The sequence below is a fragment of the Narcine bancroftii genome, chromosome 9 (genome assembly GCF_036971445.1).
Source record: "Narcine bancroftii isolate sNarBan1 chromosome 9, sNarBan1.hap1, whole genome shotgun sequence".
In the NCBI taxonomy this organism is placed as follows: domain Eukaryota; kingdom Metazoa; phylum Chordata; class Chondrichthyes; order Torpediniformes; family Narcinidae; genus Narcine; species Narcine bancroftii.
Window position 1 is genome coordinate 122,221,977 of NC_091477.1, and position 27,483 is coordinate 122,249,459.

Below are 27,483 nucleotides of genomic sequence, written 5' to 3' on the forward strand. Positions count from 1 at the left end.
GATTAGATTTGATATGGGGATAAAAAGTCTCCTGAACATTTGGGACACCGGGTAACAGGAACAGCAGTTAATGTGGATCAGTCATGGTGTAACACTGGGGTACAGTACTGGTGGGGATGGATCTGTCACTGTGTAACACTGGTGTACAGTACTGGTGGGGATGGGTCTGTCACTGTTACACTGGGGTACAGTACTGGTGGGGATAGGTCTGTCACTGTGTAACACTGGGGTACAGTACTGGTGGGGAACGGTCCGTCGCTGTGTATCACTGGGGTACAGTACTGGTGGGGATGGATCTGTCACTGTGTAACACTGGGGTACAGTACTGGTGGGGATGGATCTGTCACTGTGTAACACTGGGGTACAGTACTGGTGGGGATGGGTCAGTCACTGTGTAACACTGGGGTACAGTACTGGTGGGGATGGATCTGTCACTGTGTAACACTGGGGTACAGTACAGGTGGGGATGGAACTGTCACTGTGTAACACTGGGGTACAGTACTGGTGGGGATGGATCTGTCACTGTGTAACACTGGGGTACAGTACTGGTGGGGATGGATCTGTCACTGTGTAACACTGGGGTACAGTACTGGTGGGGATGGATCTGTCACTGTGTAACACTGGGGTACAGTACTGGTGGGGATGGGTCTGTCACTGTAACACTGGGGTACAGTACTGGTGGGGACGGGTCTGTCACTGTATAACACTGGGGTACAGTACTGGTGGGGACGGGTCTGTCACTGTATAACACTGGGGTACAGTACTGGTGGGGACGGGTCTGTCACTGTATAACCCTGGGGTACAGTACTGGTGGGGACGGGTCTGTCACTGTATAACACTGGGGTACAGTACTGGTGGGGACGGGTCTGTCACTGTATAACACTGGGGTACAGTACTGGTGGGGACGGGTCTGTCACTGTATAACCCTGGGGTACAGTACTGGTGGGGGTGGGTCTGTCACTGTATAACACTGGGGTACAGTACTGGTGGGGACGGGCCTGTCACTGTGTAACACTGGGGTATAGTACTGGTGGGGACGGGTCTGTCACTGTATAACCCTGGGGTACAGTACTGGTGGGGACGGGTCTGTCACTGTATAACACTGGGGTACAGTACTGGTGGGGACGGGTCTGTCACTGTAACACTGGGGTACAGTACTGGTGGGGACGGGTCTGTCACTGTATAACACTGGGGTACAGTACTGGTGGGGATGGGTCTGTCACTGTGTAACACTGGGGTACAGTACTGGTGGGGACGGGTCTGTCACTGTAACACTGGGGTACAGTACTGGTGGGGACGGGTCTGTCACTGTATAACACTGGGGTACAGTACTGGTGGGGACGGGTCTGTCACTGTAACACTGGGGTACAGTACTGGTGGGGACGGGTCTGTCACTGTATAACACTGGGGTACAGTACTGGTGGGGACGGGTCTGTCACTGTAACACTGGGGTACAGTACTGGTGGGGACGGGTCTGTCACTGTATAACACTGGGGTACAGTACTCGTGGGGATGGGTCTGTCACTGTGTAACACTGGGGTACAGTACTGGTGGGGACGGGTCTGTCACTGTAACACTGGGGTACAGTACTGGAGGGGACGGGTCTGTCACTGTATAACACTGGGGTACAGTACTGGTGGGGACGGGTCTGTCACTGTAACACTGGGGTACAGTACTGGTGGGGACAGGTCTGTCACTGTAACACTGGGGTACAGTACTGGTGGGGACGGGTCTGTCACTGTATAACACTGGGGTACAGTACTGGTGGGGATGGGTCTGTCACTGTGTAACACTGGGGTACAGTACTGGTGGGGACGGGTCTGTCACTGTAACACTGGGGTACAGTACTGGTGGGGACGGGTCTGTCACTGTATAACACTGGGGTACAGTACTGGTGGGGACGGGTCTGTCACTGTAACACTGGGGTACAGTACTGGTGGGGACGGGTCTGTCACTGTATAACACTGGGGTACAGTACTGGTGGGGACGGGTCTGTCACTGTAACACTGGGGTACAGTACTGGTGGGGACGGGTCTGTCACTGTATAACACTGGGGTACAGTACTGGTGGGGATGGGTCTGTCACTGTGTAACACTGGGGTACAGTACTGGTGGGGACGGGTCTGTCACTGTAACACTGGGGTACAGTACTGGTGGGGACGGGTCTGTCACTGTATAACACTGGGGTACAGTACTGGTGGGGACGGGTCTGTCACTGTAACACTGGGGTACAGTACTGGTGGGGACGGGTCTGTCACTGTAACACTGGGGTACAGTACTGGTGGGGACGGGTCTGTCACTGTAACACTGGGGTACAGTACTGGTGGGGACGGGTCTGTCACTGTATAACACTGGGGTACAGTACTGGTGGGGACGGGTCTGTCACTGTATAACACTGGGGTACAGTACTGGTGGGGATGGGTCTGTCACTGTGTAACACTGGGGTACAGTACTGGTGGGGACGGGTCTGTCACTGTATAACACTGGGGTACAGTACTGGTGGGGACGGGTCTGTCACTGTAACACTGGGGTACAGTACTGGTGGGGACGGGTCTGTCACTGTATAACACTGGGGTACAGTACTGGTGGGGATGGGTCTGTCACTGTGTAACACTGGGGTACAGTACTGGTGGGGACGGGTCTGTCACTGTAACACTGGGGTACAGTACTGGTGGGGACGGGTCTGTCACTGTATAACACTGGGGTACAGTACTGGTGGGGACGGGTCTGTCACTGTAACACTGGGGTACAGTACTGGTGGGGACGGGTCTGTCACTGTAACACTGGGGTACAGTACTGGTGGGGACGGGTCTGTCACTGTATAACACTGGGGTACAGTACTGGTGGGGACGGGTCTGTCACTGTAACACTGGGGTACAGTACAGGTGGGGACGGGTCTGTCACTGTATAACACTGGGGTACAGTACTGGTGGGGACGGGTCTGTCACTGTATAACACTGGGGCACAGTACTGGTGGGGACGGGTCTGTCACTGTATAACACTGGGGTACAGTACTGGTGGGGACGGGTCTGTCACTGTGTAACACTGGGGTACAGTACTGGTGGGGACGGGTCTGTCACTGTAACACTGGGGTACAGTACTGGTGGGGACGGGTCTGTCACTGTGTAACACTGGGGTACAGTACTGGTGGGGACGGGTCTGTTACTGTGTAACACTGGGGTACAGTACTGGTGGGGATGGATCTGTCACTGTGTAACACTGGGGTACAGTACTGGTGGGGATGGATCTGTCACTGTGTAACACTGGGGTACAGTACTGGTGGGGATGGGTCTGTCACTGTGTAACACTGGGGTACAGTATTGGTGGGGTTGGCCCTGTCACTGTGTAACACTGGGGCCCTGTACTGGTGGGGTCGGGCCTGTCACTGTGTAACACTGGGGTACAGTACTGGTGGGGACGGGTCTGTCACTGTGTAACACTGGGGTACAGTACTGGTGGGGATGGGTCTGTATTGGTGGTTTGGACAGGACAATTTGGGCTGAATATAATCCTCCACCAGTTTGCTGACGGTGAGCTGGCTGTTAGTGTGAATTGTAAGAGGGGGCCTTGAGCTTTGGTGACGAACAGCAGATTTGGTGAATGGATGAGGAGCTGGCAGATGATCAAAACTGTTGACAAATATAAAGCGGTGAGAGGTGTTGGTGTCACGGAGCTGAGTTCATGTGGGCAGAGTGGAGAGGCAACAGGGAGTAGGTGTGATCGGCGTATTCAGATCTGACACTGATGAGGCTGATTGACTTCGTCAGAAAAGAGCCGCATACCATAAACTTCGGATGTTTGAGAGCCGTAGCAATCACGTGATCGCCAGCCACACCCACTAACACTATCTTTGTGTCTAGTAGTGGGTGGGCTGATGACAATCAGCCAGCGACCCAACTCCCCACTGCCTGACAGCCCTCCTGTGCAGGACATCAGGCCTGGGGCAGCCGGCGCGGGAAGGTGCCCACCCTGGTACAGTTTGGTTGGGGAAAGTATTTTCCAATCTTTGTCTTGCAAATCATCCGTTTGCAAAATGCTGACACACTGCAGATGGTGAAGAAGCGCTGTTTCAAAGAGAGCAATTCTGCAAAAAATTTTTTCTAATCAAGTCTACAAACCAAACTTTTAAGTTTGCCCCTTTAGCCACTTTCAGGTGCTTGGACGCAGATAATGCACCTGTAGAGCCCCTTTCAGGTGGTTTTGCCTGGGAAATTCGGCTCCGCAGCCTTGTGGGTGCGAACTTTTCAGGTGGCAGTGCTGAAGGCGCTGTTCTGCCACCTGAAAAGTCCGCAGCAGGGAGAGGTGCTGCGGAGCAAATGCCGGCTCCTGGGGCTGGGGTGGCCGGCGTGAGACATTGGGCGGGGCAGGTCCCGCTCCGGCCCCGACGTCCTGCACCGGCACCTGCGGCCGCGCCAGCCCCGCCGTCCCTTCCCGTCCCGCGCCGGCCCCGCCGTACTGTTAAAAGGCAGAGGGTTTAATGCAAGAGTGGTAAAGTTTAAAGGAAATTTGTGAGACTTGTTTACTGAGTGGTGGGTGCCTGCAACGCACCATGAGGTGGGAGGGTGGAAGCTGATAAAACAGTGACAACCAAAAGGCAGGTACATGGAGCAGGGACTGCAGGCCATTGCAAGCAGATGTGATAGTTTAGTCTGGCATCAGATTTAGTGCAGTCTGTGAGTTGAAGGGCCTGTTCCTTTCTATATTTTTTTGTTCATCCCCGACGAATCTCGAGTGGTGCCTGGTGCGGTATGTGTGGAGTTTGGATGTTCTACCTGCAGAAGTGCTGTTCCATCAGGTGCTCTGGTTTCCTCCTATGTCCGAAATGCTAGATGCCCAATGGGTTGACCGGCCTCTGTAAGCTGCCCCTAATGGTGACTCAGGGTGAGAGGGGGGTACTATGAGGCAAAGCGGCTAGCAGCTTTCAGGTGCCTAGCAGCGGGAAGGCTGTTGACAGTCAGCTGGCAACCCGCTGGTGACCCCTACCCTCCCCACATTTAAGGTATTGCCGCGATCCGCACATTACTTGTCAAAGAGCCGCATGTGACTCGTGATCCGCGGTTTGGCCACCCCTGGTCTATATCTTGCTGCAATGCTGGAGAAACTCAGCAGGTCAAACAGAGTACTTTGTGTAGCAGAGAAAGATACAGAACCAACATTACAGGCTTGAGTTCGTCATCAAGGTGTGGGCAAAATGTAGATCCATATCGGTGACCGGGGTCGCCCAGTGTCCATCCATTTCAATTCCGCACCCCACTCCCACTCTGACATGTCTGCCCATGGCCTCGTACTATCCCACCAAGTTCACTGGTAAATTGGAAGTACAACACCAGATTTCCCGTCTGGGCCCTCTCCAACTGGACGGCGTTAACATCGATTTCTCCCATTTCTGCTAACCTGCTCCCCATTCTCCCCCCTTCCCTTAAGAAAGTCTTCTTTCCTCCAGCTCTGCACCCCCTTCCCTCTCCATTCACTGAGCCATCCCCCCCTCCCCCTGTTTGCTGCTGTACCCTCCCTCCCTTATTACACCTATAACCTCCTGCCTGTGGGACCGTGCTCCTGCCCCCCCCATTTTGTTCAGGCGCCTGCCTACATTTTCCCATACCCTGATGAAGGGCTCAAGCCCGAAACGCTGGTTCTGTATCTTTCCCTTTGTGTTATAAAGGACCCTGTTTGACCTGCTGATTTTCTCCAGCCTTGTGTTTTTACTTCAACCACAGAACCAGCAGACTTTTATGTTTTACACCTATATCTCAATACACTGACCTCCCCCTAGTGTTGCATTCTGTGGGCTTTTGGCATCAGAGCTGTACTACGCTGGAGTTGAGCCTGCAGCAAGGGTGGGGGAAGGGGAGGGGAGTTATTTGCAGCCTCCACACCCCTCAAACCTCTGGCTGTTTTCCAGGTGCTGAGATCGGCCGCTGACTGGTCATGTGGCATTAAATATCACGAAGAATCCATCCACCAGGCTTATATCCACGTGATAAAAACCAGCAAACACTTCATCTACATCGAGGTACGGAGCAGCGGGTCACAACATCACAGCCTCTAGGTGCCCTGCACAGCCAGTGTTACAGCCTGCAGTGCCCACGTCCCTAGGAGGCTGAGTGTGGGATGTGAGGAGAGGAGAAATCATGTGGAACAGGAAGCGATCTGCTGGAGAAACTCGGTCTGAACAAGCAGCAGAGAAGCAGGGAATGCAAAAACTGTGGGTGCTGGATGATGAGTAAACGCGTAGGGGGACATATGGGGAAGCCTCTTCACTCAGCAGGTGGTGGGAGAGTGGAATGAGCTGTCGATGGAGATTTTGACATTTTAGATCGGATAGGTACATGGGTTGGAGGGCTATGGTCCAGGTGCAGATCAATGGGACTAGGCAGAATAAACCGTTCAGTGCAGACTAGATGGGACCTGTTTCAGCGCTGTAGTGGTCTGAGGTTCTTGGAGAAGCTTCAGGGACTTGGTTGGTCAGGCAGGGTCTGTGAAGGGAAAAGGAATTCTCTTGACAAAGGATTTAGTCTTAAAACATCGATAATTCCTTCCCTCCCTCTGACACTGGTCGAAGCGTTGAGTTCCTCCAGCAGATCATGTGTTGCTCCAGATTCCAGCTTCTGCTCTCTCCCACATGTCCACTGTGGTATAACTTGTCCCAGTTTTGACAATATGATGTCCATTGCACATTTGAGGTGTTGAAGGATCTGTTTCCCTGCTCTGTCACCTGACAACCCTCATGTAGAGCATGTACACAGAATCAGTCCAATCCGTGCTGTGCGCAGACCACAGTGCATTCATTGTATAATCTGCAGCCAGGCAATTTACTAAAGGTTGTGTACACAATACAAAGTAGACAGCCATTACTCAGTCTACAGGGCAGAGCATGGACACGATAGAGAGGTCTGTACTCATTACTCAGTATACAGGGCAGAGCATGGACATGATAGAGAGGTCTGAACTCATTACTCAGTATACAGGGCAGAGCATGGACACGATAGAGAGGTCTGTACTCATTACTCAGTATACAGGGCAGAGCAGGACACGATAGAGAGGTCTGGACAGAGAACACATACAGCAAATGGTGCATCGTCACAATTTAAGAAGCTTACAGTGTACAATCTGTGATTCCCAGAGCAAGCCCGAAATACAGTGTGTTCAGCCAACACAATTGGACACAATATCCAGCACGCACTCTGTGTTAAATATGCCAAACTCAAACTGTACGCAGAGTCTGTGCATAATTTCACATCAGGCATGTACACAATATGTACATATATGAACACAATATGAACACAGACCAGACAACACATGATGTGAATTTGAAAGGTGGAACCTTAGAAAACAGGAGCAGAAGAAGCCATTCAGCTCTTTGAGCTTTGCTCCACCATTCGATAGGACCATGGGTGATCATTGGGCGCTATTCCTGCGTTCTCTCCCTACCTCGAGCTTTCTTTAAGGTTCCTTTTATTGTTACACGATAATACATTAAAAATGTAACGTACCAATATACTTTAACTTTCTGCCTGCTGTAAGCCAAACAAAGTTTCTCCATGAGCATTGCCTGACACCCCTAATAATAGGAGAAAGAGAAGCAGAAGAGAGTCCCTTTAAAGACACTGAGTGACTGTGGATTCACCTCTCACAGCCACAAAGACTCCTGTTCGATCCATTGGCCACCCAAGCTCCAGATCAGAACCCCCGACACGATCAGGAAGCCTTCAGCGCCCGAGGCCCTTCGGGGGTCTCTTTTTGCCCTCAACACCCTCTTGAATCCTGGCTTCAAAACCTGGTTCCTATGAGCCTGTCTTCAGCAGCCCATGCGGGTCTCCCGATCGTGTCACCAACAGCCTGGGTCCCTCAGCCACTGAGCCCCTTGCTGGTCTGCTGCTATGGACGCCTTCTAGTTGGGTCATCTCCCATGCTTCTTCTCAACCGGGGGGAGGGGGTATCTACAAGGGCGACATCCAGCTCCGTTTTGAATATATCAATGAACAGCTTTCTGTGGAGATCCACAACTTCCCAACTCTCTGAGCAAAGAAGTTTCTCCTCATCTCAGTCCTCAATGACCTCCCCCTTCTCCTGAGGTTCTGTACACTACAGAGTTTATTAATGTGCTGTGCAGCGTCTGCAACATGATTGGGAGACAGGTGGGAGGTACGTGCAAGAGGTTCCCATCAGCATGGTTTGGCAAGGGTAGGGACAGAGCGAGGTCAAAGTATGTAACTTTGCATATAAGAGTGTCATGCTGAGCGCTACGCAACCGTGGCACCCGTCTCCCCTCAAACTAATCTGTCATCTCCGGAACAACCTGGTAAACCTCTGCACTGCCTCCAAAGTCAGTGAGAAGTAAGGAGAGCAGAGATGCATGCAGACATCCCCAGTCCCCTGTACAGAGATGCACGCAGACGTCCCCAGTCCCCTGTACAGAGATGCACGCAGACGTCCCCAGTCCCCTGTACAGAGATGCACGCAGACGTCCCCAGTCCCCTGTACAGAGATGCACGCAGACGTCCCCAGTCCCCTGTACAGAGATGCACGCAGACGTCCCCAGTCCCCTGTACAGAGATGCACGCAGACGTCCCCAGTCCCCTGTACAGAGATGCACGCAGACGTCCCCAGTCCCCTGTACAGAGATGCACGCAGACGTCCCCAGTCCCCTGTACAGAGATGCACGCAGACGTCCCCAGTCCCCTGTACAGAGATGCACGCAGACGTCCCCAGTCCCCTGTACAGAGATGCCCGCAGACGTCCCCAGTCCCCTGTACAGAGATGCACGCAGACGTCCCCAGTCCCCTGTACAGAGATGCACGCAGACGTCCCCAGTCCCCTGTACAGAGATGCACGCAGACGTCCCCAGTCCCCTGTACAGAGATGCCCGCAGACGTCCCCAATCCCCTGTACAGAGATGCCCGCAGACGTCCCCAGTCCCCTGTACAGAGATGCACGCAGACGTCCCCAGTCCCCTGTACAGAGATGCACGCAGACGTCCCCAGTCCCCTGTACAGAGATGCACGCAGACGTCCCCAGTCCCCTGTACAGAGATGCCCGCAGACGTCCCCAGTCCCCTGTACAGAGATGCACGCAGACGTCCCCAGTCCCCTGTACAGAGATGCACGCAGACGTCCCCAGTCCCCTATACAGAGATGCACGCAGACGTCCCCAGACCCCTGTACAGAGATGCACGCAGACGTCCCCAGTCCCCTGTACAGAGATGCACGCAGACGTCCCCAGTCCCCTGTACAGAGATGCACGCAGACGTCCCCAGTCCCCTGTACAGAGATGCACGCAGACGTCCCCAGTCCCCTGTACAGAGATGCACGCAGACGTCCCCAGTCCCCTGTACAGAGATGCACGCAGACGTCCCCAGTCCCCTGTACAGAGATGCACGCAGACGTCCCCAGTCCCCTGTACAGAGATGCACGCAGACGTCCCCAGTCCCCTGTACAGAGATGCACGCAGACGTCCCCAGTCCCCTGTACAGTTGCAGCAGAACTGCCGTTCTTGGCAGAAGGGATAGTTGAGGGGCAGGTGACCACCAGTCAGAATACAGAGGAGCGGTGGGTGAATGAAGGAAGCCAATCTGCTGCAGGCTGGAACTGCTGGACCTGGAGGCCTGAGGGAAGTAGGGGTGAGCCATTCGGTACGAGAACGTTGTGTACTCATTGATGGACAGAGAGGTCCGACCTCAACGTGGCTCACACACAGTGAAGGGAAAGCTTGCACTTGGAACATGTTCACCCTGAAAATCCTCTCTGATTCTCTCTAGAACCAGTTCTTCATCAGCTGTGCTGACAACAAGTACGTCTTCAATGAAATTGGAGATGCCATCGTGGAGCGGATACTGAGAGCCTACTGGTAAAACTACATTTGTATCCCATCAGTCCCTTCCAATGTCCCCTCACAGCTGATCTAACCGTGGACTCAGCTCCACCTACTACCTGTTCTTCATTAACCTTAATAGCCCTACCCTTCAGAAAAGTATGTTTAATGAGGCAGCCTCATTAATGTAGGGGGTTGTAGCCTAATAGGCTACAATTGGGTGGCACAGTTTTCATGGGCCAGAAGAGCCTTCTACTGTTGTAAATGGCAGAAAGATAGGCTGGTAGTGAGAGGGAGGGAAGGAGAGAAGCCTGTGTCACAGCTTACCGGGAGCTCTGTCCCTGTGTTCGGGACCCTCTTCATTCATTGTGACCTTCTTTATCCAGGGAGAAGCAGAGGTTCCGTGTGTACCTGATAACTCCACTGATGCCAGGGTTTGAAGGGGACATCAAGAGCGGTGGAGGGACAGCGATCCAGGCAGTGATGCACTTCAACTACAGGTAGGCTTTTGTATCCATGGTTGTACCCCAACTACCCCTCTTTATACCCCTCCCCACAGCTCAGCCTCACTACTGCTTTAGGCCACCATGGTTGGCATGACTGAGTGGGGCCAAACAACTGCCCCATTCATTCACCATCACAGAACGTTTCAAACTCCTCCAATCCTTGGACAACTCCGAGCTCTCTCCTCGACAGGTCCTGGCCTCCTGTCTCAGGCGGGATTCCCTGCTCCCTCTCACCCAGCCTGTCTGATACTCCTGAAAGCTTTTCTCCAAATTGTCTCCTCTGCCAAAAGGTACAGGGTGGGGTTAACCCCCCCAACCCAGGGGTGAGGAGGGGAAGTATCCCCAACCCAGTGGTAAGGGGAGGTGGTGGGGCTTAGTCACTTCAAGGGTTGGGGGGTTGACAGCAGGGGGTAGTGCAGGGAGGCAGTTCTGTGTTAGAACCATAGAACACTACAGCACTGATCAACAAGCCATTCAGCTCTTCTCGTCTGTGCTGTCCATCATTCCGCTAGTCCCACTGACCTGCTCCCATTCCATAACCCTCCAGTCCTCTCACATCCATGTACCTATCAAATTTATTCTTAAAACACAAGATCCAGCCCACATTCACCACCTCAGCTGGCAGCTCTTTCCACACTTCCACCACTCTCTGAGTGAAGAACTTCCCCCTAATGTTCCCCCTAAACCTTTCCCCCTTCAGTTTAAAACTATGACCCCTTGTATTTATCTCCCTCAATCTAAGTGGAAAAAGCCTATTCACATCCACTCTGTCGATATCTCCCATAATCTTGTAAACGTCTATGAAATCTCCCCTTATTCTTCATTCCAAGGAATAAAGTCCTAACCTGTTTAATCTTTCCCTGTAACTCAAATCCTGAAGACGTGGCAACATCTTAGTAAATCTTCTCTGAACTCTTTCAATCTTATTGACATCCTTCCTATAGTTAGGTGCCCAGAACAGATACAATATTCCAAACAACTTCAACATAACATCCCAACTCTCATGCTCAATACTTTGATTTATGAAGGCAAAGATGCCAAAAGCTTTCTTTACCAACCTGTCTACGTGCGACACCACCTTCAGGGAATAATGTATCTGAATTCCCAGATCTCTCTACTCCTCTGCACTCCTCAGGCCCTACCATTTGCTGTTTATCTCCTATCTTGGTTTTCAAAATGCATCACCACACACTTGTCTGCATTAAACTCCAGCTGCCACTTTCTGGTCCATTTTCCTAGCTGGTCCAGATCCCTCTGCAAGCTTTAATGACCCTCCTCACTGTCCACAATGGCAATTTACCACATTATCATCCAGATCATTGATATCGACAACAATGGTCCCAACACCCATCCCTGAGGCCCACCACCAGTCACAGGCCTCCAGTCTGAGAACCTTCTGCAACTGACCTCCTATGTGGGATCTTTTCAGAGTCTTTAGTATAGACAACTTCCACAGCCCTTCCTTCAAACATCTTCCTGGTAACCTCCTCATAACTCCACAAGATTTGTTAAACATGACCTACCACGCACAGAGCCATGCTTAATCAGCCCATGGCCATCCAAATACCTAGATATCCTTTCTCTCAGAACTCTTTCTAATAACTTACCCACTATTGATGTCAGGCTCACTGGCCTATAATTACCTGGTATATTTTTGGACCCTTTTTAAACAAGAGAGCTACTCTCCAATCCTCTGTCACCTCACCCGTGGCTAAGGTAATGTTGAATATATCTGCCAGGGCCTCTGTAATTTCTACATTAGTCTCCTTCAAGGTCCGAGGGAATATCATATCCAGCCCGAGGGATTTATCTCCCTTTATTCGCTGTAAGGCAGCAAGCACCTCCTCCTTAATCCCCACCTGTTCCATGACCCTTCTGCTCGGTTCCCTTCCTTGTACACCATGCCAATTTCCTGAGTAAATATCGATGCAAAAAAACTATTTAAGATCTCCCCCATTTCTTGAGGCTCCATACAAAGTTGACCACTCTGGTCCTCTAGGGGACCAATTTGTCAGGTTTCTCTGTCACCATACAAGGGAATAAGACCATTTGGCCCATTGTGCCTGTGATAGCTCTCCACTTGCTCTCGTTCCCCCACAGTCCCCCGCCAGTGTTTCCTTTCTGCTCTCTCCCTGCTCCCATCTAGAGTTCCTGTTCCCACCTCCCTCCCAGTATTCAATCCATAGCCAATCCTCTACTCTCGTCCATTTCAACCCTGCCTGAAATGACTTCACCTTGCCACATGTGACATCCCGTTTGTCTCCCCGCAGGACCATCGCAAGGGGAGAGTTCTCCATCATCGAACGTCTCCGGGCAGAGAGTAAGTGAGGGGCTGGATCCTCGGGCAGGGTCAGGGCTGGGGTCCACCTCTCCACATGCTGCAGTGAAGAGGGAAAGAGTGGGGGGGCAGCCTGAGGATTGGACCCCAAACCAGAATCTTGAACAAGACCCAAGCCTGGGCTCAGCAAGACACTGGGTGCACAGAGGAGACACTGAAATCTGGAGTGACCTCTACTGGAGGATCTCAGAGGCTCAAGCAGCACCCAGGGATGAGGAGTGGTGGACATCTTGGATCCTGGTGAAGGTTCTGCTCCAAAACATGGTCCATTCTCTTTCTTCCACGGATGCTGATCGAGCTGCTGAGTTCCCCCAGCAGTCCGGACACCAGGAAGCTCAGGATAGAAGATTCCATTTCTTGCCCTGTCCACGAAATGTTCTGAAATCTCCTTTCTTTTCCCTGTGATGGCACACTGGGGTAGTACAGTTAGCGTCATGGTTTTTTAATTTAATTTTTATTTTTCACACTATGAACCCTATTAACCAAAATCCACACCAACATTTCCCTCTTGAATATACACAGTGTCATTTTCTACCCTTTTTTCCACCCTTCCTTCCCTCCCTCCTTCCCATCCCCCTCCAAACCCATTAAACGTTCAACATATATGATACAATAAACCCATTAAACAATGTCATCACACAATGAAAATAAACAAGAAAATTGTGTCATCTACTTTTACACACTGGGTCAGTTCATTTCGTCTTCTTCTCCTGTCATTTTAGGGGGTGGAGGTCCGCGGTAGGCCCTCTCTGTTGTGTTCCATGTACGGTTCCCAAATTTGTTCGATTACTGTGACTTTATTTTTTAAATTATATGTTATTTTTTCAAATGGGATACATTTATTCATTTCTCTGTACCATTGCTGTATTCTCAGGCTCTCTTCTGATTTCCAGGTTGACATTATACATTTTTTTGCTACAGCTAAGGCTATCCTAAAAAAATCTTTTTTGTGGTTCATCCAAATCGAGGCCAAGTTCTTTACTTCTTATATTACCTAGAAGAAAGATCTCTGGGTTTTTTGGGATGTTGCTTTTTGTGATTTTATTTAATACCTGATTTAGATCTTCCCAAAACTTTTCCACTTTCTCACATGCCCAAATTGCATGTACTGTTGTTCCCATTTCCTTCTTACAGCGAAACCATCTGTCTGATACTGTTGGGTCCCATTTATTTAACTTTTGGGGTGTGATATATAGCCTGTGTGACCAATTATATTGTATCATACGTAACCTCGTGTTTATTGTATTTCTCATAGTTCCGGAGCATAACTTTTCCCATGTTTCATTTTTTATCTTTATGTTTAGATCTTCTTCCCAACTTTTGTTTGGGTTTTATAGCTTATTTCATCATTTTCCTTCTCTTGCAGTTTGATGTACATGTTCATTATTATTGTGTCTGTAATCACATATTCAAAATTACTTCCTTCAGGTAACCTCAGTTTGCTTCCCAATTTGTTCTTCAAGTAGGTTTTCAGTTGGTGGTATGCCAACATTGTACCGTGAGTTATTCCATATTTGTACTTCATTTGTTCAAAAGATAATAAATTATTTCCCAAAAAACAATTTTCTATTCTTTTAATACCTTTTCTCTCCCATTCTCTAAAGGAAAGCTTATCTTTTGTGAAAGGGATTAGTTGATTATGCGTCAATAATAATTTTGGTCGTTGGTAATTTGTTTTTTTCCTTTCTATGTGAATCTTCTTCCAAATGTTGAGAAGATGGTGCAGTACTGGTGAACTTCTATGTTGCACCAGTTTTTCATCCCACTTATAAAGTATATGTTGTGGTACCTTCTCCCCTATTTTATCTAGCTCTATCCTGATCCAATCTGGTTTTTCCCCTGTTTGATAAAAATCTGATAGATATCTTAATTGTGCTGCTCTATAATAATTCTTAGTTTGGTAGCTGTCAGCCCCCTTGTTTGTACCATTCTGTTAATTTATCTAGTGCTATCCTCAGTTTCCCCCATTTCCATAAGAATTTTCTTATTATTTTCTTTAGCTCATTGAAGAATTTCTCTGTTAAGGGAATTGGTAATGATTGAAATAGGCATTGTATCCTTGGGAAGACATTCATTTAAATCCAGTTTACCCTTCCTATCAGTGTTAGAGGTAAATCTCCAATGTTCTAAGTCATCTTGTAATTTCTTCATTAATGGCTGATATTTAATTTGTATAGATGGTCTAGATTATTATCTAATCTAATACCTAGGTATCAGATTGCTTGTGTTTGCCATTTAAATGGCGATTCTTTCTTAAACTTCGCCAATGGTCCCTTATGTAATGCTTTAATCCAATTAATATATTTCTCTGGTAGGTTGAACCAATGTAGTAATTCCATTCTACCCTGTCAAAGGCTTTCTCTGCGTCTAAAGCAACCGCCACTGTGGCGTCTTATTTCCTTGTTCTGCATGGATTAAGTTAATGAACTTAGATATTGTCTGTTGTTCGTCTTTTCTTAATAAATCCAGTTTGATCTAGTTTTACTATTTTTGGTCCACAGTCGGCCAATCTGTTAGCTAATAGTTTTGCTATTATCTTATAATCTGAGTTAAGTAGAGATATTGGTCTATACGATGCTGGTGTTAGTGGATCTTTCCCCGTCTTTGGTATTACTGTAATTATTGCTGTTTTACATGAATCAGGCAAGTTTTGTGTTTCTTCAATCTGGTTGATTACTTCCAGGAGGGGAGGAATTAATAAATCTTTAAATGTTTTATAGAATTCTATTGGGAGTCCGTCCTCTCCAGGGGTTTTATTGTTCGGTAGCTTTTTTAATATATCTTCTATTTCCTCCATTTCAAATGGTTTTATCAGTTTGTTTTGGTCCTTGCAATTTTGGTAGTTCAATTTTAGCTAAAAACTCATCTATTTTGTCTTCTTTCCCTTCGTTCTCAGTTCAATATAATTGCTCGTAGAATTCCTTGAAGTTTTCATTGATCTCTGTTGGGTTATATGTAATTTATTTGTCCTTTTTCCTTGATGACAATACCATACTTTTAGCTTGTTCTGTTTTAAGCTGCCAAGTTAATATTTTGTGCATTTTTTCTCTTAGCTCATAATACTTCTGCTTTGTCTTCATTATGTTCTTCTCCACCTGATACGTTTGTAGTGTTTCGTATTTTATTTTTTTGTCTGTCAATTCTCTTTTTGTTGTATCGTCCCTTGTTGCTAATTCTTTTTCTGTACTTACTATTTCCTTTTCCAGCTGTTCTATTTCCCGATTGTAATCCTTCTTCATCTTAGTTACATAACTTATTATCTGCCCTCTGATGGCTTTCATTGCATCCCATTATATAAATTTATATTTCACTGATTCCGTATTTATTTCAAGGTACATTTTAATTTGGCGCTCAATTAATTCTCTAAAATCTTGTCTTTTAAGTAGCATGGAGTTTAATCTCCATCTATATGTTCTTGATGGGATGTCCTCCAGTTCTATTGCTAATAACAGAGGTGAGTGATCCAATAACAATCTAGTTTTATATTCCATTTTCCTAACTCTCCCTTGGATATGGGCTGACAACAGGAACAGGTCAATCCTTGAGTATGTTTTATGTCTACTCGAATAATATGAGTATTCCTTCTCCTTTGGGTGTTGTCTCCTCCATATATCCAAAAGTTGCATTTCCTGCATTGATTTAACCATAAATCTGGCTACTTTGTTCTTTCTGCTAGTCTTTTGTCCAATTTTATCCATCTTTGAATCCAAATTAAGGTTAAAGTCCCCTCCTATCAATATATTCCCCTGTGTATCTACAATCTTCAAAAAGATATCTTGAATAAACTTTTGATCCTCTTTAATATATATTTGAGCATATATATTGACCACATTCCAGAGTTCTGAATATACCTGACACTTTATCATCACGTACCTCCCTGCTGGATCTATTATTTCCTCCTCTATTTTGATTGGTACATTTTTCTAGTGTCAGCCATTCTTTTAATGCTTTCATTTGTTCTTGAAAAATTTTTAAATCTACGTACTGTCCATTCATTTTTCCTCCTATTCCTCTATTCTTCTTCTTCTGTGTCTGCTCTTGGGTTTGAGTCTTCTATTTCTCTTCCTTGTATCTGTGTCGCTTCTGACTTTCTTGTTGAGTTGCTTGTCTCAGTTTGTTGGGTTTTTTTTTCCCATGGTGTCTTGATGTTGGTCCTCTTCTTCTGGGCTGGTTATCTGTTGTGTCTCTAGTTTCCTTTTCTCTTTCTCACCCCTCCCGTTCTCATTGTTTTCTTTATCTTCCAGCTGGGAGCCCTGCTACCGGGTCTCTCTCAGCTGTTCAAGGTTTGGAGTTTTGCTCCACAGCTGGTTCCCCCCCCCCCCCCACCCCCCGTCGGTGTTGTCCTTGTCGTGCGCACCCTGTTTGGCTCCGTGAGCCATTTTTGGAGTCCTGCGGTTGTGGGTCGCGACCCTGCGGGGTCTCCACTAACCTCAGGGAGTGGGCTCCTCTTTCCATGGCGGGTCCCTGCTTTTTTTGTGCAAGTAAGGCCTTCACCTTTCTCTTTCGGCGTCCTTCTTTCTTCTTTTCTTCCCGTTGTTTTTGGCTTTCCTTTCTTAGGTGCCATTTTCTCCACATCTTTATTTATTATTTATTGTGATTTCTGTGTCTGGGGCCTTGTTTTTTCTTTACTTTTTTTCCTTCTTTTCTGGAGAGGGCTAGTATTCTCCTACCGGCCACTACTCCGTCACGTGACTCCTCCAGTTAACGTCATGGTTAACGCAATTAGCGTCGTGGTTAGTACAGTGCTATTACACCACCAGCGCCCCAGGTTTGAATCCAGCACTGCATGTACGTTGTCCCGTGTCTGCGTGGGATTCCTCTGGTTTCAAAGTTCCAGGTTCCTTTGATTATCACGTAATGCCCCATTAAAAATGTGATATACATGATCTACTGCAACTTTTGCCTGCTGTAAGACAGAGAGACGCAGTGAGCACTACCCGGTGCCTCTAACAATAGGAGAAAGAGAACCCTTTCAGAGACACCGATGTCCATGGACTCACCTCCTGCAGCCACACAGACTCCTGTCCGATCCATCGGCCACCCTGAGCCCCAGGTCCAAACCCCTGACACAATCAGGAAGCCTCCACTCCCGAGGCCCTTTGGGAGCCCTTCTTGCCCTCGGCACCCTCTCGAATCCTGACTCCCATGAGCCAGATTACTGCAACCTCGGCCGCTGAGCCCCCTCGGTGTTCTAACACCAGGATCACCGTCCTCTCGGGTCGTCTGCGTTGCTTCTCTTCTCTTCTTCTCCCCTGGATTTACCACCCCACAGCCCAGGATATTTGTGCACAAACAACTTCAGCTCCTTTAACAGGCCATTTAAAGGCTGTACAGAGTTGCCAGCATTACAGTAGCTCTGGCAACCCTGCCATTCCTTTCTTCCCACATTCAAAGCCGTACAGGATTTGTGGATTAATTGGTCACATACAGGAGTATCTGAGAGACATGGGCTCGTGGTATGGAAGGACCTGTAACTGTGCTCTATCTCAAAATTGTAACAGTTGGCGTCTAATATAGATCTTAGAACAAAGAACACGACAGCACAGTACAGGCCCTTCAGCCCTCAATGATGTGCTGACCTTTATATTCCTACCAAAAAAAGTACTGAACCTTTCCCTTGCTCAAAACCCTCTATTTTTCTTCCATCCATGTGTCTGTCTAAGAGTCTCTTAAATGCCCTCAATGTTCCAGCCTCCACCACCACCCCTGGCAAGACATTACAGGCCCCCACAACGCTCTGTATTTTTAAAAAAACTTACCTCTGACATGTCCCCTAAACTTCCCTCCCTTCACTTAGTACAGATGTCCTTTGGTGTTTGCTGTTCTTGCCCTGGCCAAAAGGTGCTGGCTGTCCACCCTATCCATGGCTCTGTAAACCTCTATTAAGTCTCCTCTCATCCTTCTTCACTCCAAAGAGAAAAGTTCCAGCTCTGTTAACCTTGCCTTATGAGACACATTCTCCAATCCAGGCAACATCCTGGTGAATCTCCTTTGCACCCTCTCCACAGCTTCCACATCCTTCCTATAATGAGGTGACCAGAACTGAACACAATACTCTACAAGTGGGGTCTCTCCAGAGATTTGTAGAGTTGTATGTAACATGACCTCTCGACTCCTGAACTCAATCCCCCCTATTAATAAATCTCAGCATCCCATCAGCCTTCTTAACTATCCTATCAACCTGCACAGCGACCTTGAGGGATGTATGGATTTGCACCCCATGGTCCCTCAGTTAATCCACACTGTAAGTATCTGACCATTAACCCTGAACTCAGCCTTCTGGTTTTCAGATTTGTAGAAGTGCAAGGCACCCAGTTTGACTTTTCTGAGATTAGACTCGTTACCTTCTCACCGCGTAGTGTTTCTGCTCCTATGTCCTATTTTTTAGCGGGAGGGGGTGACCTCAGTGCACACAGAGCATGACAACGCTGCAGCCACAGTGCACCAGGTGTGGGGACAGCGTGTTCAGGGTGGTGGGGAGAAATTTCCAAATGCATGTTGATCATTGAGCCTTGAGTAGGGGAGAGGGGGGAAGCCCATCCACTCCTGGCACCGCACTCTCCCAAACCACTCAGCAGTCCTCTCTCTCTCTCACTTCTCTCTCTCTCTCTCTCTCTCTCTCTCTCTCTCTCCCTCTCCCTCTCCCTCTCCCTCTCTCTCTCCATGCTTGCAGTGGATGAACTGTGGATGAATTATTTCTCGGTGTGCGGACTGCGGACTCATGCCGAGTTGGATGGGAAACTGGCCACAGAGCTCATCTACGTGCACAGCAAGCTGCTCATCGCAGACGACAGGACGGTCATCACCGGTGAGTGGGGCTGGGTACACCACCAGTGGGGGATGGGCAGGCGAGGCACTACCAGTAGGGATGGGGCACTGCCAGTAGGGGAGGAACAGGCAAAGCACTGTGGGGTACTGCCAGTGGGGACTGGGTATGACCAGTGGGGGAGGAAGTGAGAACGAATGAAACAGAATATGAAAGGTGTCCATTGAAGCAGGTCGTATCTGGATGTATGGCACATATCTCCCATCCACGTACAGATCTAAATATCCTTTAAGCCAGTGGTTCTCAACCTTTTTCTTTCCACTCACATCCCACCTTAAGCTTTTTCTTTCTTTGGCTTGGCTTCACGGATGAAGATTTATGGAGGGGTATGTCCACGTCAGCTGCAGGCTCGTTGGTGACTGACAAGTCCGATGCGGGACAGGCAGGCATGGTTGCAGCGGTTGCAAGGGAAAATTGGTTGTTTGGGGTTGGGTGTTGGGTTTTTCCTCCTTTGTCTTTTGTCAGTGAGGTGGGCTCTGTGGTCTTCTTCAAAGGTCCACGTCCACCTTAAGCAATCCCTTACTAATCACAGAGCACTGATGGATAGGGAATACTTAAAGTGGGATGTGAGTGGAAAGAAAAGGGTTGAGAACCACTGGTTTAAACGTTGTAATTGTCCCGCCTCAACCACTACTTCTGGCAGCTCGTTCCACACACCCACTTCCCTCTATGTCTCCCCTCTCCCCTCTAGTTCTAGATGGTCCTACCCTGGGCAAGGGCTACCACTATCTCTGTCCCTCGCGGTGCTACGTCCCTCGCGGTGCTACGTCCCTTGCGGTGCTACGTCCCTCGCGGTGCTACGTCCCTCGCGGTGCTACGTCCCTCGCGGTGCTACGTCCCTCGCGGTGCTACGTCCCTCGCCGTGCTACGTCCCTCGCCGTGCTACGTCCCTCGCCGTGCTACGTCCCTCGCCGTGCTACGTCCCTCGCCATGGTATTGATTGTAACCACAGGCTCAGCCAACATTAACGACCGGAGCATGCTGGGGAAGAGAGACAGCGAGATAGCAGTGATGATCGAGGATACAAGCTGGGTGTCCTCGCTAATGGACGGGGAGGAGTACCAGGCTGGCCTATTTGCCCTCCGCCTCCGGCTGCACTGCTTCAAGTGAGTCCCCTCGGGGTGAGGCGGGGGGGTCGGTCACAGGTTACTGGTAACCCCTGCCCTCACCTGTCCATTTAACGGTAACCCCTACCCCCACCCACTGGTTACTGGTTACCCCTCCCATCCACCTCCACCCATCCGGTTACTAGTGACCCCTCCCATCCACCCCCACCTACCCGGTTACCAGTAACCCCTCCTGTCCATCCACCTGGTTACAGGTAAACCCTCCGCTCCACCCATCTGGATACTGGTAACCTGTGGATGATCCTCCAGATCTGGTGGATCCCGTCCAGTAACTGAAACCTCCACTCCCCATTCCCTGGGTGACAAGTTTGGTGACCAAACCTCCCTTCACCCCTGCCCCGATGGTTGGTCAGGGCAATGAACCATTCAGTGTCTGCTTTGCTCTCTCTTCCAGGCTCATCCTTGGAGGCTTCAATGACCCTTCCATTGATGTACAAGACCCAATCAGTGAAAAGTTCTTCAAAGAGGTGTGGATTCCCACCAGTGCAAGAAATGCCACAATATACGAGAAGGTAGGGGTGGTCCCGGAGTGTTGGCTTTGGTGTGGGATCAGTGTACATCGGGACAATCAGCATCCGAGGGTTCCTTACCATCTAACCCAGCCATTCTCAACCTTTTATCGGCTATGCCCTCCACCCAGGACTCAAAGTTTATTTTTTTTTAAATTTGGACAAACAGCACGGTAACAGGCCCTTTCGGCCCACAAGCCCAATTATACCCGATTGATCTACAATCCCTGGAATGTTTGAACAGTGGGAAGAAACTGGAGCCCCCGGAAGAAATCCACACAGACACGAGAAGAACGTACAGACCCTTTACAGATTTGAAACCCTGTCCAGATCGTTGGTGCTGTAACAGTGTTGCGCTAACCCCTATGTTATCCACGCTGCCTATGGACCCCCTCCCCTGTGAAGCAGTTAAGTTTTGGTTTCTTCTGTTCTTTCCACTGCTGATTACATAAAGAACATTAAAAAAATTGATATTACACAAGGTGAAAAGAAACCAGGCTTTTACTTCAACGTGGTGTGGTCCCCAGGAGGGACATAGAGCCCCATTGAGAATGGCTGGCCTCATTCACAGTGGCGTCGGGGTCAGCCAGACACATTGTCAGATCTACTTTAATCGTGGGGAGAGATCGTAACTTTAGCCCAGGACCAAAGGAGACTGACAGCTTTATTCCCTGAGGAAAAACATCGCCATTTCCTGTCCTGTCCCACCCACATCGATGCGCCTCCACTTCCTTAAAAGCCTAAGGGAATTTGACGTATCCCCTCAAACACTTCTACAGGGGCCCCGTTGAAACCATCTTGACAGGGTGTGTCATTGAGTGGGTTGGGAATTGCTCCGTCCAACACCGCCTGAAATTGCAGGGAGTTGTAAACATGGCTCAAACCCTCACACACACCTTCCCTCCCCTCCATTGACTCCATCACACACCCCCTCTCCTCCATCACACCCCCCTCCCCTCCATCGACTTCATTACACACCCCCCCCATTGACTCCATCATACCCCCCTCCCCTCCAGATTGAAGGACCGTTTCTTTCCCGCTGTTATCAGACACTTGAATGAACCCCACACCAATACAATGTGATCTCTCTCTGTAACTGTTCTGGGTCTTGTTGGACTGCGTATGGGATGTCTATGTGGACCACTCACAAAACAGACTTTCTCATTGTATCTTGGTGTGTGTGACAATAAACCTGAAGCTAAGGGATAATTCGATGGAAATTTGATGGTCTGGGGAGATAGTCCATATGTTTTTTGCATGAGAAACAAGCGAGCGAAGGGTTGAGGTGAGAGGAAGAAGTTGTAAAGGGAAAGGATTTCCACGGAGAGTGGGCAATAGCTGGAACTCGCTACCCAAGGAGGTGGTGGAAGCAGTTTGTTCCCTCTGACTGTGGCCATGTTCTTATGGAGTCTGTGGGCTAACGGTGGAGGTAGTGGGAGTCCTGCGGGGGTCAGGGATTGCCCCTGTTGTTGTTGGTGGAGGTGGTGGGGGTCCTGCGGGGATCAGCAATTACCCCTGTTGTTGAATAAGTGCTTCATGCTCCCCCAGGTCTTTCGGTGCCTTCCCTCGGATCACGTGAAGAACAATGTGGACCTTGCGGCCTTCATCGCCAAGTTGGGCCTGTACGTGGAAGACCCCACCAAAGCTCTGGAAGAACTGAAGAAGATCCGTGGCTTCCTCGTGCAGTTCCCCTTCTACTTCCTCTCCGAGGAAAATCTGCTCCCAGCACTGAGCACGAAGGAGCGTATGGTGCCAATGGAGGTGTGGACATGAGGGGACGGGAGTGGAGAGTGCGAGGCTGACCGTAAAGGGAAGAGGAAGAACCAGCTGCCCTCCGAGTCTTGGTCAAGGTACCTCTGGGATCCAATAGACAAAGCCAGAGGTAGATCTTGCAGATTCACAATGTACGAACTGACATTTAACCTTGGACACCAACATGGCTCATCAGCTCCATCCTCTCAGAGAGACTCATTGGGAGAATTCCTGACTTTAATCTGCAACAATAACACTTGTCTCTGAGGCTTGGAGGTCTCAGGACGGACACTTATTCTGGGAGTGTAGATTGTGTTATCATTGTGGGGAGTGGGTATTCTCTGTTGATCTCTTCAGCCGATTCTACTAATTGAGTGCTACATTCACTCCACCCCACCTGAAATTACCCCCCAAAATCTCCTGGAACCAGAGGAGGCCATTCAGCCCTTTGTGTGCTCTGTACTTGGTGATGTCATGGCTGATGTGTGGCCTCACTGATTGTAATTCCCATGATCTCAGACTTAACATTGGAGTCACTGTTTTATAGTCACTGATATAGGGGAAGTGAGTTTCCAATTTTGTCAGTATCAGGGAAAGTTTTTCCCAACTTTCCAGCATCTGGCTCCTTGTCCCATGTCACTGACCAATGGGAGCAGTTCTTCTAAATGCGTCACTTCACACCTCTCAGTGCCATGGAATGGACTACTCAGCAGGCCAAGCAACATCCACAAAGGGAGGGTTTAGCTCTTGAGTACCCCGCCATAGAGACCCTGGCCTTGCAGAAGTTCTCCCACCATCCCCTCTCAACCAGACCTATATGCAGCTCCACTTTGTAGTTCAGCCTAAACTGAAAAGGGTCAAGTATGGCTAATGGAGTGGGGGACGCTGCTGAAGGGTCAGCTACTTCCCCACAGAGGGACTGTGTCATTCTCTGCTTCGCTGGCCTGTGGGTGACGCTGAGCCCCGATGATGTGACTGACTCAACATCAGCTGCAGGGTGGGGGGGGGGAGGGGGGGGTCAGATTTGAGGATGTTGGTGCATGGCCCAGAGACACCCACATCCATCCATGTGCTGGAAGGAACACCTCCCTGTCGCTCAGTGGCTAGCATCTATGCAAGCCAACTAGTCCCATTTGGCCCATCTCCCTCGAAACCTTCTTTCTCCAGCCTCCTATCTAAATGGCTTTTAAGGGTAATTTTTCCCACCTCGACCAACTCTCCTGGCAGCTGGCTCCGCACACCCACCCCCTTTCTATGTGAAAGTGCTCCCTCAGGTCCCCTTTATACCTTTCCCCTCTCTCCCTAAACCTGTATGCTCTAATTTTAGAATTCCTCCCCCATCCTGGGGAAAAGTCAGTCACCGTTCATCTTATCCATGCCCCTGTGATATATAAACCTCTATAAGATTCTCCCCTCACCCTCCTGCACTTCAGGGAGGCAGGTCCCAGCCTATCCAAACTCTCCTTGTTAACTCAAGCCTTCCAGCCCTGTCTGGTGAATCTGTTCTGCATCATTTCCAGCTCAATCACATCCTTCCTACAGCTGGACGACCAGCTGTGGTCTCCCCAACGTCCTATACAGCTGAGATGAGATGTCCTTTCAGCGACTCTCTGACCAACTCAAAGGAACAGGCCAGTCTGCAGACATCGTGGTTGCAGTGAAAACACAAAGCCGGAGAAAGTCAGCAGGTCAAACAGTGTCCTTTACATAACAAAGGTAAAGATTCAGAACCGACATTTCGGGCTTGAGCCAATCAAGGTATGGTCTTTGATATCCTTGAGTGATGGGCTTCCCTACCCCACAGCCCCTCATTGGCTTTCCATTGGATGAACCACAGGTCACACGGCAGTGAGCAGGGGATGTCGCATTCACTCTCTCTCAGGCCATTAGAGGACCCGAAGTTGAGCTTTCATCCATATTCCAGTCCAGGACTGGTCTTGGATTGTTCTCCGGTTCTGAGGAGGCTCATGGGACTGGTGTTGGTGTCAGGTGCTGCAAGAGTGGATGGCCCATTCCTGGTGAGCCGAGGCCCTCCTGTTCCTCTTCATACAAGGCCCTGTGTGTGCCCGAATTGCCATGCCATCCCGAATACTCATCCTCCACTTGGAGGTATGACGGGCCAGAGATTCCCATCAGTAAGTCTGTGAGCGCACCCTTGAATCCGGGCCTTTTTGCCATCTGTCTGTGAATCTCTTCCTGCACCGGAGCTTGTCTCGGGAAAATCTGGTGTTGCGTATACAAATAATGTGACCCGCCCAAATGATCCCCCAAGCCTGGGAATGGAATGGGCTAAACATTGGGGGGCAAAGTTGCAGTAGCTGAAGACATGAAGGGGTTAGAGGGAGTGAGTGGGAATGTGTTGTGTGAGGACTGGGCCATTGTATGGGTGACATGGTTAGCGCAACTCTCTTCCAGCACCAGTGGCCTGGGTTCGAATCCCCGTTGGATTCTCCCTGTGCCCACAAGGCTTTTCCCCAGTTACCTCCCACTGAAGTTGTGGGGGCCTGGAATTCATTGCCAGGGGTGGTGGTGGGGGGGGGGGGTGGCTGGAATATTAGGGGCATTTAAGGGACTCTGAGACAGGCAGATGGATGAAACAAAAATAGAGGTAGGAATATAGGTCAGCACAACATCGAGGGCCAAAGGGCCTGTACTGTGCTTTAGTGTTCTCTGGGGTTGGTGGGTCAATTGGGTGTGATTGGGCAGTGCTGATTTCAAGGGCCCAGAATGGATGGGCAGACAGGAGGGGCTGAGTGGACTATTCCTGCTCCTGAGCGTGGGATTGTACAGAGACAGCAGGTCAGAGTTCCCCATCCTCAACCTGCAGGTGGCAGTGCAGGCACCCTAGGCCTGGGGCGCCACCTGGTGGTATCTGAGAGCAGTCCAGCTCTATAGCAGGCAAGCATGCCATTCAGCCCATCTCCCCACTGGCTGTCGCCAACATGAGTGAGTTTCATCAGCCTGCAATGGATCCTCTAAACCTTTCCTACCTCTGGATCTCTCCAAATGTTGTAACTGTCCCCATCTCTGCCACTTCCTCAGGCAGCTCGTTCCACACAACCACCTCCTCCTGTGTAAAGCTGACCCTCCCCCTTAAGCCTGTTCCCTCTAGTTGTGGACACTCCTGCTCTGAGAATGTCAGTGGCTATTCACCTTGTCCATGACCCTCAGTACGGCCTCCCCTCAGCCCCTGTCTGTCCAACCTCTCCAGTCCCAGTGTCACCCTCTTTAAATGATAAATGTAGACAGCCCTTCAGCTCATGAGCCAGTGCTACCCAATTTACACCCATTAACCTACACCCCCATACATTTTGAACAATAGGAGGAAACCGGAGCCCCCGGGGAAAACCCACGCAGACACAGGGAGAACGTACAAACTCCTTACTGACAGTGTTGGATTCGAACCCCAGTCCTGATTGCTGGCACTGTAAAGGCGTTACGCTGACTGTTAGACCAACCAAGCCATCATGGTGCACTGTAAGTTGATGAGTCAGTACTGGTGGAATTGTCCTGCACTGGTCTGTGTTTCACCAGTTGTACAATAGTGCAGAGGACATACCTGTCTATAGGTGTGGGCCAGTTATGAGGTACCCGTCTACGGGTTACTCGCAGATGTGGCCTGGCTGTGATGTACCTGTGATCCACAGGTGTAGGTCAGATGTGACATACCTGTCCACAGGTGTGGGCTAGCTGTGACAACTCACAGAGCAGTGAGGAAGGGATAGTGAGTGGAGCAGGGACCAGGCCCATGTGCTGGCAGGACCAGGGCTTGTGTGTGGGGCAGGGAGTGGGCCCCTGTGTGCTGGCAGGGACCAGGCCCTTGTGTGAAGGATGGGGACCGGGCTTGTGTGAAGGATGGGGACCGGGCTTGTGTGAAGGACGGGGACCGGGCTTGGGTGAAGGACGGGGACCGGGCTTGGGTGAAGGACGGGGACCGGGCTTGGGTGAAGGACGGGGACCGGGCTTGGGTGAAGGACGGGGACCGGGCTTGGGTGAAGGACGGGGACCGGGCTTGTGTGCGGGGCAGGGAGTGGGCCTATGTGCGGGGCAGGGACAGGGCCTATGAAGGGCAGGGAGTGGGCCTGTGTGGGGGACACTGTTCTGTCAGACGGGTATATCCACATGAAATGCATCGACCAGGTCACCTGTACGTTAATAACCGTGTCAGCACTGACGTGGGATCATATTCCTGCAGCAAAGAGGTGCATCTGAGGACATGGTGAGGAGTTGTTGTTGCCTTGGCTACCTAGCCAAACACCACCCATCAAAGGTATTCCATCAAGAAATGTAAACCATATTAATGAATTAAATAATATTTAATTATTCAAGAACTGGAGAAAATAAATGACCATGTTCACCAGCTGCTTCACTTCTCTATGAGGAGACTAAATGGCCCCTCACATGTGGCACTGTGCTGGCGATACCAGCATTTATCGCCCATCCCCTTGGAAAGGTGCGGCTGTGCAGCCTGGAGCCACTGCTGTCCACCTGGGGGGGGGGGGGGGGTCCCCACAGCACACAGTGGCCCTCCCATCTCAGGGCAGATCCAAGCTCATCATGGTAAGTTCATTACCACATGCGCTGAGGTACAGTTCCATATGCGAGCGGACCAGATA

The 27,483-nt window shown here is 49.8% G+C and overlaps 1 protein-coding gene across 3 annotated transcripts in view; it reads left to right on the forward strand.

Annotated features, from left to right (window-relative positions):
* LOC138742752 (phospholipase D1-like) overlaps positions 1 to 27,227 on the forward strand; it is a 111,556-nt gene extending 84,329 nt beyond the window's left edge. For all 3 annotated transcript variants that reach the window (XM_069897583.1, XM_069897582.1, XM_069897584.1), the window contains 8 exons: positions 5,902 to 6,012; positions 9,757 to 9,845; positions 10,196 to 10,309; positions 12,586 to 12,635; positions 19,327 to 19,461; positions 20,432 to 20,585; positions 21,001 to 21,118; positions 22,664 to 27,227. In XM_069897583.1, the coding sequence (XP_069753684.1) occupies positions 5,902 to 6,012; positions 9,757 to 9,845; positions 10,196 to 10,309; positions 12,586 to 12,635; positions 19,327 to 19,461; positions 20,432 to 20,585; positions 21,001 to 21,118; positions 22,664 to 22,888 (996 nt within the window). In that variant the 3' untranslated portion in view covers positions 22,889 to 27,227. The remainder of the gene's footprint in view (positions 1 to 5,901; positions 6,013 to 9,756; positions 9,846 to 10,195; positions 10,310 to 12,585; positions 12,636 to 19,326; positions 19,462 to 20,431; positions 20,586 to 21,000; positions 21,119 to 22,663) is intronic.
* The last annotated feature ends 256 nt before the right edge of the window (positions 27,228 to 27,483 follow it).